The sequence below is a fragment of the Cupressus sempervirens genome, chromosome 9, assembly GCF_028749045.1.
Source record: "Cupressus sempervirens isolate cs-2001-9-10 chromosome 9, ASM2874904v1, whole genome shotgun sequence".
Lineage (NCBI taxonomy): Eukaryota > Viridiplantae > Streptophyta > Pinopsida > Cupressales > Cupressaceae > Cupressus > Cupressus sempervirens.
The window spans coordinates 297,239,659-297,252,196 of NC_143126.1; the positions used below are offsets into that span (position 1 = coordinate 297,239,659).

A 12,538-nucleotide genomic window follows, 5' to 3' on the forward strand; every position below is an offset into this window, starting at 1 on the left:
TTATTTGTAAATTTAAAATTATGAATTTAACAATCAATTTTTTTCATAAAACATATAATGAAAGAAAGGCATAAAAATGATCAAACATCACAAAAAAATCACGTGAGAGGTAAGGGTGATTGTCAATTTCCAGGCATGAACTAACTCTATTTAATGCAAAAGTAGAAAAATACTTTTTAAAATCAATTTAAATAAAAATTAAAAATGTTAGCTTGCTTTTGCAACCTTACTAAGTAAACATCGGAAAATATTTGTGTTGTTATCCCACAAATAAGCTTTTCTTGAAGTAAATGAACTATAAAAACAAAATACAAGTGTTTGAAAAAAAAAGAATGGGTAAAACTGGCATTAATATATGTTAGATTGTCATTAATGAATGCTGATTTTTTTAGTATTTTTTGTGCCGGAAAATTAAATTTTATTCCTAAAAAAAATAGTAGTCTAAAGAGAATTCATGAAAAATGTGATTTATTAAATCAAAAAAGAAAAGAAAAAGAATAAACAATTAATATTATTTAATGTATTAAATTCTATAATTTGATTGGTCAAATTAATTGACAAATTAAGTTGAATGAATGCAACAATATCTTGCCTTTGGTGGAAACTAATAAGCTAATTTAGAATTTTGATCACACAAGTATAGATGCAAATTGTAGTTTCAGGAAACAACAAACTTAGATATGTACAAAGGATGAGAGGAATTCCTCAAAAATCCAAGTATCAAAAAATCATGGAAAAGTCAACAAAAACTATGGAAAAGAACACACTACTGAAAGCATGTAAAAAAATGTATTCTTCCAAAATCCAAATTCTTCATAAATCCTAGAAATCTAGAACCAATCTCAAATGTCCTAACAGTATTTACATAAAATATAAGTAAAGTATGAAAAAAACAAATAGGTGATTTATTTTTTAGAAGAAAAAACAAAATTTTTTTTTTTTCACAACTAACTTAACTTTCTTGGTCAAGTCTCATCATTGGGACTCAACAAGTAACCTTAGGACCTCTAAGACTCAGCCAAGGTCACTTGGCTCAGGATTCAACGAGTTTGAGCAAGTCTGCTACATAATTTCACCTGGGGACATTATGGAAAACCTATTATATCTCTAAAAAAATCATCATTTCTTCCTCGTCAGGGACCTTTCTATTGTGTAGAACACCTTGTTGATATGTTTGAGCCCTGATATTCACTTGCATGTTCACCGTGGCTTCTTCCAATTATAACCCTGATTGCATGGCCAAGTTAATCTCCTAGAAAATGTCTTAGTAGCTACTTCAGAGATGCCTAACCATTTGTGTTGTAAAGTGAATTTTGCCCGTAAACTCAACTAATATGTCTCGTAATATTAGATTTACCGTGCCTTAAAACACTATTTTTTTTTTATTGTTTTTAAATTATCACTCCATAACCTCGCCTTGCCAACTTAACAATAAAATAATTTGCGAGTATGAAGGCCAAAACTGTCTTCTCTTGAATGAAATATTGTATATCTTCATCTCCTCTATCTCCTTAAAGACAAAGGAAAAGAACACGGCCAGAAAAGAAATATCAGAAAGCTAGCCACGCTTTTTCTGATTAGCTTCAATTTTTTCCATAAAGTGGAGTTCACGTGATCAGTCTGAAAAATGCAAACTCCATTTCTGATTAGCTTCGATTTTTGTGACAAATTTACAGGAATGCAGCCTTAAAGCCTTCCTTTTTGCAAAGGTTTATTCAGGCGAGAATTTTTTATCTCAGAACTTGTATACCATGTCCTTTGTGTACCCTGCTTTCTTGAGAAGTCCAGACACCTAAGTCCCAAAGAACAGAAGTCAGCATTTGAATATTTAACTTAATTTATAAGCCTTAATGCTTATTTAAGCACATACATGCGAGAAAATATTCATGCAATTGCCTCCACAATCAAGCTATGTTCAATTTTCACACCAAAATAATGGGAAAGTGACGCTGACTACTTAATTTATAAGCCTTAATGCTTATTTAAGCACATACATGCGATAAAATATTCATGCAATGTCCTCGACAATCAAGCTATGTTCAATTTTCACACCAAAACAATGGGAAAGTGATGCTGACTTTTTTCAGATGAACCAAAATTCTAAATACCTCGCCCTGTGATCTGTCAGGATCTTTATCCCCCGAGATGTGATTCATCAATCCAGGAGGGCCACATACCTGTTCAGATGAGGTAATTAAAATCAATACTACCCATTATTGACAAGGTTTTCCACTCTTCACCATCTCTTATAAAATTTGGAAAATTTTCCCAGACAACCAAATGAATTATTTAGATCAAATTTATCTGAATTCATAATTTATATTAGTTATCATGATGTGTTTCTTAAGAAAAATCATCACTCCACGAAAAGAACAGATATAAATTGTCTTGCCTTTGGGTTATCTCTTTAGCAGCTAATGAATGATTTAGGTATCCAGACAGCACATGTATGTCTGATTTAAAAGCATTCCAAATGCTAACTACGGATTGAGCAGATTAATGATCCGAAGTTTGATTCTAAAGATCTTTGTTGTGTTTTGAAATTACTAAATTTAATGATGACATAACCAACATGCTTTTTGATGAGTTTGTATAATTTCATCCCCCTAAAAAATCTATTTTATTGTCTTTTCATGTGGAAATAAGACGTTATGTCTATTGACATAACATTCACTTTTGGCATTTCCCTGATGTCAAGTCTGTCCTGAAGTATACTTGGCAAATGAGCTTATATGTAAGTAGTAATCATCTTAAGATGTAAGTACCCATTATGTACCTTGTTAAAGAAATGATGATGTCACTAAAAAAGAAGCTGTGTGGGTGAACAGAACAGGGAAAATGTAAAACAACCAAACATACAATGTTGGTTGGTGGGTCTGAGAAACACCTGTTTTGATCATCGAAGCATATATACATATAGACTATAGAGTGAAAAAGGAACACCTTACCTTGTTTCTCGCTTCCCTTTATTTTATCAGTTTGCAGGACACTCTCATCAGTTTCGTACCTTCTCCAAACTCCCATCAGAGTTTAAGGCAGCATTTTGCCAGTTTTAGATTATTGATTGTAAAACCTTGAGTTTCTGAAGGGCATTTTTGTTATAGATTTATAGATTTCGTCAAAGACCCAGGACCTCTCTGCTTACATATACAGCAATCTGGGGTTTAATGCTGATTTCTGATCGAAACCTAGTGTTGCAGGGCAGGTTTTTGGCAGTTGGAAGAAAAATATATCATAATCAGCATAAGTTTTTGTCACCTAGGGTTTGAAGATTTTGTCGAAGAATTGCTGTTAAAACCTAGGAATTTTCACTAGGATTCAAAGGCATATTTTTGTAGAATGCTTGAATTGAGATCATTCAGCTCAGATTTGTCTATTTTGATATTCACTTTCAGCAATCTTCATGTCCCTAGGTTTTCAATGCTTTCTTGAGGATTCCTATGACTTGTTACAGCAAGTGGTTCCTGAGGTTTTTGATGAATTTCCAAAGGTTGCACAAACAGGTTTTCAGCAGTACATCTTGGTCTGATGTACATTTTCAGTTTGATCCAGACTGCAGTCACGTGCTTTTCCTTTGCACTAAGGTTCAGTGGAGTGATTATTTTAAAGTTAGTAAGGAATTTGACATTTTCTCTAGGTCAAGGCTTTTCTTGATAATCAAGAGGCAAATTTATCTCTGTAGCTAAATGAATTTGTTGCTGTGATATTTAGCTGCAAAACACTGGACAGTCTTGACTTATCCAATGGGCAACGACAAATGTCCCAACAGATGATAGATAACTATTAACTGTATAGTCTTCCTCTGCATTTCAGACGAGCAGTTCCCTGGTATAAAAGGATTTGGTTTTCTCAGAGGTATTCTTTTAACTAGATAGTAGAAAAGTCAGCTAAATCAAAGTAAAAATAGAATCAAGAAGGAATAATGGGAGAAAAGAAAATAGGAACAAACACAATAATTGATTACCCAGGATCACGTAATCAATCCATCATTTCATCCTAGATGCACAAAGAATATATATCTATATATATAAAGGGAAAAGTTTAATATTCATCAAATGACAAAACATATATTAAGAACGGCTACCAACTGAACATCAAAAAAATCAACAGCAAAGAATAAGAATACTGGCTCTCAGACCAGCAAAATCTATTCTCAGTTCAGTTTCCCAAAAAGAGCTCAACAGATGCTTTTGTGTTTCTGTATAACTTAGGAAGCCCATAGCCTTCCCCAGCCAAAAACTGAACTCCATTTACATTACGTTTCAAAGTATTCATAACTTTCAGTTTCTAGCTGATTCCTTAAAATATGATCATTAATAATAAATTTTATTTTGATTGGACTTCTAACTTTCCTATAAAGAGAGTCAGTTTTAATCTTTTCAGGATATGAATGGTTTCAATGTGTGGGAGAAAATGACAGTCTCAGGAGAGATACAAGCACTGACATCATCAGATTATAGTATTGCACTTTAGATTTGTATTGAGCTAGATCTGACTTTGACCAGAGATTCTGATTTTTTTCTTAGATATTGATTCTCTCCCTGTATGTAATGCCCCCAATTTAGCAGGGCCCAGAAGCATGGGTATGTCAATTCATCATTGCAATTTGCAACCCTCGTGAGCTGACATTTAGATTTGAGGGTCTCAGTTTTTGTGACTTGCTATTTATAGTAAGTCATGTGAGCAGGGTTTCCATTTTTGGCAGTGTTGTTGTGCCACCCTCAGCCCCGACTCAGTATTTTATTGGGTTTTAATAATGAGTTGCGTATTGAAAGTTATTTATTAAGTCAAACTTAATAAATGAGTGTATAAGCTTCATGCTAATTTGACGTTGTGTTGAAGAAGCCTCTTTAGTGAAAAGTGTGCACAAGAAGACTCTATCATTGAATTATAAAGGAGTTATTATATTTAAAAGTTGAATATGTTAAATTTAGTAGCTTCATATAAAATACAATGTTACTGATTTAACTCACATGTGTATGCTGCTATCACTTTTCATGAAATTATTATATTTTTGGATGAATGAATTTTATCACTAACGGGTTCATTGGTGCAGAACTCTGGGTTTCAGTTTAATATTGACTCAACAGATGTAAGCATGTTTCACTCAAACTGAAGCAACCTTCAGCGCTGATGTGCTGGCATCATCTTCACTGGAGTCGTGCATATTGTATAAGTGTATCCTTCTTTGCTGGAGATATTTAGATTGTCTAGTGCATTCTTCTTGCTAGAGAACAACGACTTTGATCGACAATCATGTTCTAATTATCTGGTGTCTTCTTCAAGATATCGAGAGTGCTTTCTCTGTATATGATTTGACCTGTGTCTTGGTCAATTGATTTGATTTCTGTTTAGTCTTCCTGCAGTACTAAATATTTGATCATTGCTGATCAAATTCCTGTAAGCTTCATCCTTCTGTTATGAATGTGTTTATTCGATTATTATCACATCGATTGTATTAAGTGATCAATCAATCTCTATGCATTGGTCTCAGTCAATTCTTTTGGATTTTGAAGAACCTTGACTCTGTAATATTTTTCTATTAATAAATTCCGGAAGTTTTTGTGGGCTGGGTTGTTTCCCTCTGTGAAGAGGGTTTTTCCCAGAATAATCATTTCCTCAGATTTCATACTTTGCTATCTCTAGTTCTTATTTCAACGTGGTATCAGAGATAGGTTAGTGCCTTCAAGCTTGAACCAGAACATTTCTCTTGCTCTTTTATGTGAATTCCTTATCTTCATCATGGTGCTTGGTCTTACAGTTAAAGTAGGTAGGAAGGAGCCTCAAATTTTATATCCTGGAAGTCTAGAATTTTACTGGTTCTTGAGGAAAATGATCTTCTCGATTATGTGGAATCTGAAGTTACAGAGCTAGCCGACAATGCAGAGAAAGCTACCTGGAAGAAAAATAAAATCTTGGCAAAATGGATTACTATTGATTATATGAAAGATCATTTAGTTCCAGCTTTATCTAAGTTGAAATCTGCTGAGGAGATGTATAATTATCTTCACAACATGTATGAGTTTAATAACAATAGCAGAGCCTTGGCTCTTCATATGCAGCTTTTCCATATCAAAATAAACAAAGGAGACTCACCTGTTTCCAACACTCTTTGGAATCATTCATACAAGGCATTAGTGGTAGAAATAAGCTACCAAATTTTGATAGATTAAGATCAGATTGCATTCAAATGCAGGCAGGAGGCGAGAGGAAATTCTCGTAAATCTCATAATGTGGAGGATCAAGTTCTTGCTGCACGTACTTCCAACAAAAGAGGGAGCAAAAGGAATTTTAAGAAAAAATCCATCCTCTTCTTTTGACTTTAAAAGGAAAAAAGATCTATCCAAATTCAAAGTGAAATGCTTCAAATGTGAAAAGTTTGGTCATTTTGCCAGAAATTGCACCAGTGAAGCTAAATCACAGATGTGAATGATTCATCTCCATCTGAGAACGAACTCTAGCGATCAATCAGAACGATTCCTATTCATTTCAGCCGTGTCTAGTAATATTCCAGCTGATTGCAACAGTTGGATGATAAACAGTGGTGCTTCTTGTCATATTTCAGGTTATAAGCAACATCTCTCAATTTTGAGAGAAAAGGATTCACATCTGCAAGTTATCATTGGTGATGATGCATCTTACTCCATAAAAGGGGCTAGTAACACTTCCTTCAAGTTAAACTCTTGTATCCCTCTACAGCTTAGTAATGTGTTATTTGTCCTTGGAATCAAAATCAATTTAATTTCCATTTCAGCCTTAGAGGATAAAAGTTTCAATGTTGCTTTCACTGATGGAAAAGTAATTGATTGGAAGAAAAATTCTGATTAGGGCTCAGCTCAACGATTGGGGTTTGTCATGAAAGTCTTTACAAACTTTCAAAAAAACATGTACAAGTTTTAAATCATGATACTTTTGATAACAATTTGTTATGGCATAAAAGGTTTGGTCACCTCAACTCAGAATCTCTTTCTTCTATGGATGAGTTGGTTGTCAGTCTTCCTAAACTCAGCATCCCTCATGATGGTATTTGAAAAGGTTGTGTCTTGGGAAAATTTACTAAGAGTCCTTTTCATTCCACTAAAAGTAGAGCTAAGCATGCGTTAGAGTTTATTCATTCTGATTTGTGTGGGCCTATGTCATCAACTTCTTTAAGTGGTTTTTGGTATTATGTCACATTTATAGATGATTTTTCACAAATCATGGATCTACTTTCTTATGTCCAAGGAATCAGATGAAGTTTTATCTAAGTTTAAGGAGTTTAAAGCCTTAGTTGAAAACATTTTAGAGAAGAAAATCAAGATACCTAGATCTGATAATGGAGGTGAACTTATCTCATGTGCATTTCAATCTTTTTGTGTTGAAGTAGGAATTAAGAGGGAGTTTTGCATCCTATACAATACTCAACAGAATGACGTTGCTGAAAGGAAAAACAAAGCCATAGTTGAGGCTGCTAAAGCCATGCTTAATGATCAAGGATTACAGATTTTTCTTTGGTCTGAGGCTTGCAGAACAATAGTATATGTTCAAAACAGAAGTCCTCAAAAAGTTCTAAATAACATGACTCCAGAAGAAGCCTTTTCTAGTTCCAAACATGATGTAAGTCATCTCAAAGTTTTTGGTTGTTCATTTTATATTCATGTTCCCAAAGATAAAGATCTAAATTAGAAGCCTCAGAAAAGAAGGCAATTTTTGTTGGTTATTGTGAATCATCTAAAGCTTATAGAATCTACATTCTGGGTCAAAATATGATTGAGTGAAGTAGAGATGTATCATTTGAAGAAAATATTGAATCTAGAAGATCTATTGAACCTTCTCTAGATATTGAAATGGAAGTTCTAGAAAACTTTCAAGATCTCCCCCTTGTTGCTCCATCTTCTCCCAGCTTTTTTGAGAGAGAGAATTCTCCTTTAGCTTACCCTCCTCCTAAAAATCAGTTTGGTTCAGATGGTCCAAGTGTACAAATGAATGAAAAGGAAAGACCCTTGTGGGCAAGAAATACCATGCAAGATGCTGAAAACTATTCAGCTCCTCGAGGAACTTTTCGTGGAAGTAAAAGGCCCCAGAAATTTGATGGTTATGTTGCTTTAATGTGTAATATCATTGACTTTGCACCTTCTTGTTTTGACTCAGCTATAGGACAGCAGGTTTGGAAAGATGCTGTGGAGGAATATGAATCTATCATAAAAAATGATATTTGGGAGATTGTCCCCCATCCAAAAGGTAAAAATCAGCTATCTCCTCTAAGTGGTTGTTCCAAATTTAACAGTTGCTGATGGTAGTGTGAAAAAATTCAAAGCTATATTTGTAGCAAGAGGGTTCTTACAAAAGGATGGGATAGATTTCCAATCACTCCTGTGTCAGTTTATGTGTCAGCCAAGGAAATTTCATCTCATCGCTGCCAAACATATCCTGAGATATGTTTGGGGCACTCTAAAGTATGGATTGAATTTTTCCCACACTAATGATCTTCAACTTCATGGGTTCTTTGATTCTGATTGGGCTGGAAGCATTGTGGACAGAAAGAGAATCTCAGGTTTTTGTTTCAGCCTTGGATCTTCTATGATTTCTTGGTGCAACAAGAAGAAAAAATGTGTTTCTCAAAGCACAACTGAAACTGAATGTGTGGCAGCTTGAACAGCAGCCCGAGAGGCTGTATGGCTTCCTAAGCTTCTTGGTGGATTGTTTGGAGAATGCTTGGACACTACCATAATCTTTTGTGATAATCGGAGCTGCAAAAAGATTTATATAAATCATGTCTTCCATGAGAAGTCCAACCATATAGAAATTAAATTTCATTCCTAAAGGGACATGGTGCTACAGAAAGCTATGGAGCTGAAATACATCAACATTGATAAACAAACCACTAATATTCTTACCAAGCCTTTATCAAAGGTGAATTATCCTATTTCAGAGACAAGCCAGGTATTGTTAATCTTGAGACTTAAATGAAATTAAGTCTTATTTTTGTTGTGCCTATTTCTATTCTGGTGTGAATGAATAAGAATATAAGAATCAGATATGATAACTCTTTCACCCAGAGGAAGTGAAAATCATGTTTAGAGATTCCATGACAGTTCATGTTGAGTGAGTCCGTGATTAAAGGCTTAGCAATAATTCTTACAAGGCTATCATGTTGAGTGATTCCATGATTATTAATTGTGAATAAACTATTCTAGTAATCAGGTCGAGTGGTTCTATAATATTAATTTGTGTAAATTGGCTTGGGTTGTCATGTAGAGAGAATCCATGACTGCTTAGTTGATTTCATATTTGCTAAGAGGAAGTGTTAAATTTAGTGGCTACATATGAAATGCAACGTTACTGGTTTATGTAATGCCCCACCCGGAGATCCTTGGAACACAAGGATAAAACGTGCACTGAATTTATTTTTTCTTAAGATAAGTCACTTAACAATATAAAGAAAACAAGTACAAGAATGAAACATCTAATCGAGATAATAAAACAGAGAACATGGCCAAACTCACATAACCACCTACACCAGTGGAAGTCTTACAAACACTTCCAACAATCCCCAAACACCAAATGATAACTTAAAATCAAAGATCACACGAATCATGAGAATACCCAAAGGAGATCCAGATAACATCCACAGATCCCAAGAGTGGAATACTAAACTATCAATCCAAAGAAAGATGTTCTTTTTAAGCCCAAAGCAAAAGCTCCTATCATGGTTAAACATACAAGTCTGTTTCCAACTAACCATAACATAATCAAGAATAGTAACGGTCTTACACGAGACGAGGGCTCAAGGTTACAACCATTCATCTACTGGACATCATGCTGAAAGACAAACGTTAAGTCCTAAAATTCAGCTAAGTCTAAAATCCTGAAACTGTAAAATTAGGCTGTCTGAAATCCTGTCAGCTGAAGGAATCTAGAATCTTTATCTTAACTCCTAGAGGGAAAGATTCTAGGTTTCTTCAGCTGACAGGATTTCAGACTTAGCCTAATTTCAGAATTTCAAGCAATTAAAGGTTCTACCTCCCTGGCCCTAAAGTCCACTTATGCTCCCCTAATGATCCTCTTGGGCCTTACACACAACCTTGTCAGAAACACACACCTTCCCGCGTTAATCTGCACTAAAGCCCAGCACATTACTTCCTTTTATTGCCTCTTTCTTGTAAAAGATTTCAGTAAGTTCCCTCTTTTCCTTTCCCTTATCTTGTTTACAGGAATTCCTTCTATCTAAGTTCCCTCCCTTCATAATCACAATGAGACTATTCCTAATTTCATATATTCTTCTTGTTCTTGTTTTAGTTTCCAATATACCACTAGAAACGTTTTCTGTGATACCAGTTTGGTAATAACCTTTAATTTAACCAGCAAAATTTTAAGTCCATAGAAAAGCATCTTTTGTCAGATAATACCAGAAGTAGGCTTCCTAAGATCTTGATCTAACAGGATGCAGGTTAACCTTATGCCAAGAGCCAGAAAGTGGAAATAAAGAGCTCAGTGGAAGCCAAGGTGCTTTCTTCTAAAGATTAATCCAGTTTTGTAATGAACCCAATTTGAGGGTCCTTTGTTTGGTGCGACTTTCCTTTTAAAACTATCTGAAGTTGATAATTGTTAGGACACATGCACATCATCTCTGTATTTTGTTTCAATCTGTGATTATCAAAGACTGTGTCTTTCCTTATTACCTTGATCTATGTGCTGGTCGCTTATTACTTGACTACGTTCCTTTTTGACTGTAATCACTGTGATTGGCTGACTCAAGGTTTCTGTGAATTTGTCTTTACAACCACCAGTTGTTTTGGCTTAATGCATTTCCATCAAATCCATTATCAGTGTATACTGTAACCATTAAAGGCAATGAGACCGCACAGCTATCATCTTCGGGAAGACACTTCTGCCATACAACTTTATCTACAGAGGCAGATACATTTGTTGATTATTAACTCGGTGAAGCATTTCGATTGTCTCATTCTATGAGAATGTCTCACCAAGATCATTGTAGTGTTGGTGCATTTGATGTTTGGAATCAGTCCCTGCAGCTTGAGTTGCCAATTAGAGAAATGCTTGAATGTATGTATCTCGTTGCCCTCTTCTCTCTTCACAGTCACTGGCTGTGTGTTCTCCGTTGGTGTAATTTTCTGAATATAATAGAGTCCTACGCATTGTGTGTAATCTGCTCCTTATCCGCTACTGCAAACCGGTCACCTCTAATCCTATTTCATATATTTATTTTTCCTTATATAGCTATATCAGATAATAGATGGATGTGCAATGATGAGAATGCCTTCTTAGCAGCAGAGATAAGGACTTACCATTTGAATTGAGTTAATCCCACGTTGTGTGTACTTACTCATGCCTTTTTTTCAAATCTGAATACCGCTGCCTCATGAGAAGATGTGTCTTTTGAGTGAATAGGCGTGTAATGTTTATTTATTTTATTAATATATTGTTTAGTTATATATGTTGATTATATAAATGTTGATTTAGTTTTTTTATTAAACTCGTGTATTGATTGTATAATTATATTAATAATAATATTAGTAATATCATTATTCGTAATATTATTACATAATATATTTACTCTATATATTATTTATAATAATATTTATTTCTCATATTTTAAAGTAATATATTATTCATATTTATATTACAATTATAACATTATTCTTGAATATGTTTATTTCATGATATTCTTATAAAATATTTGATATATATAATTATAAGGGAGAATTGATCGATATTAAATTAATTAATTCATAATTAAATCAATTTACAATTAATTATATAAATATTAAATTATATTAGTTTCAAGATCTAAATATGTATATTTGCGTATTAACCAAATATGTTTATATTTTAAATAATAACTTATATTGTTATGAATAATATAAACAATTAAATAAAACTATTATTATATTGTTATGAATAATATAATTAAATAGATAAATCATAAGTATTTATCTATATAGTTTATCAATATTATTCCTTTTGTGAATAATCAACAATAGTATATGAATTATTATTATATTTTATCTAATTATAGGATTCTCTTAGGAGGGATCATGACAAGTTTACAGGCCCCAACTGATGCCTTGGGCTCCAGCATGGCAGCCAGGGCATCAAGAAGACGAGATGGCTAAAGCCTGAAATCTTTCCACAAACATGGGAGAAGAATTTAGCAAAAAGAGACATATAGTATTGCAGATAAACTATTCTAGATTCCACAATTTTGATAAACTTTTTATATAATGAGATTGGCGATCAGCCATTAAATGAACAAAACCAGCATGGTATGTTGAGCTTCAAAGATATTTCAAGTGTAAGTATAATTCTTACATATATTGAGGTCATAAATTCTGGCTCTATTATGTCAAGTTTTCTGACACAACTAGAATTCTTTCATTTTTGCAAAATGCTCTTGTCCATGATCTAATGCCATGGCCAGAGGTGCATGTAAATATCTTGATCAATTATAATATTGGCCCTTTTCATTTTTAAATAATGTAGATGCACTTGAAATAACTGGGTAGTGGTCCTATTAGAATTATAGAATTTATATTTA

The 12,538-nt window shown here is 33.7% G+C and overlaps 1 protein-coding gene across 1 annotated transcript in view; it reads right to left on the bottom strand.

The window, feature by feature from the left end:
* Nucleotides 1-884: 884 nt before the first annotated feature.
* Nucleotides 885-12,538, bottom strand: part of LOC149538582 (FAD/NAD(P)-binding oxidoreductase) — a 272,028-nt gene continuing 260,374 nt past the window's right edge. The window contains exons 12-13 of the mRNA XM_089799888.1: nucleotides 2,109-2,177; nucleotides 885-1,792 (exon numbers count right to left, since the gene is read on the bottom strand). Of these exons, the coding sequence (XP_089656014.1) occupies nucleotides 1,736-1,792; nucleotides 2,109-2,177 (126 nt within the window). The 3' untranslated portion in view covers nucleotides 885-1,735. The remainder of the gene's footprint in view (nucleotides 1,793-2,108; nucleotides 2,178-12,538) is intronic.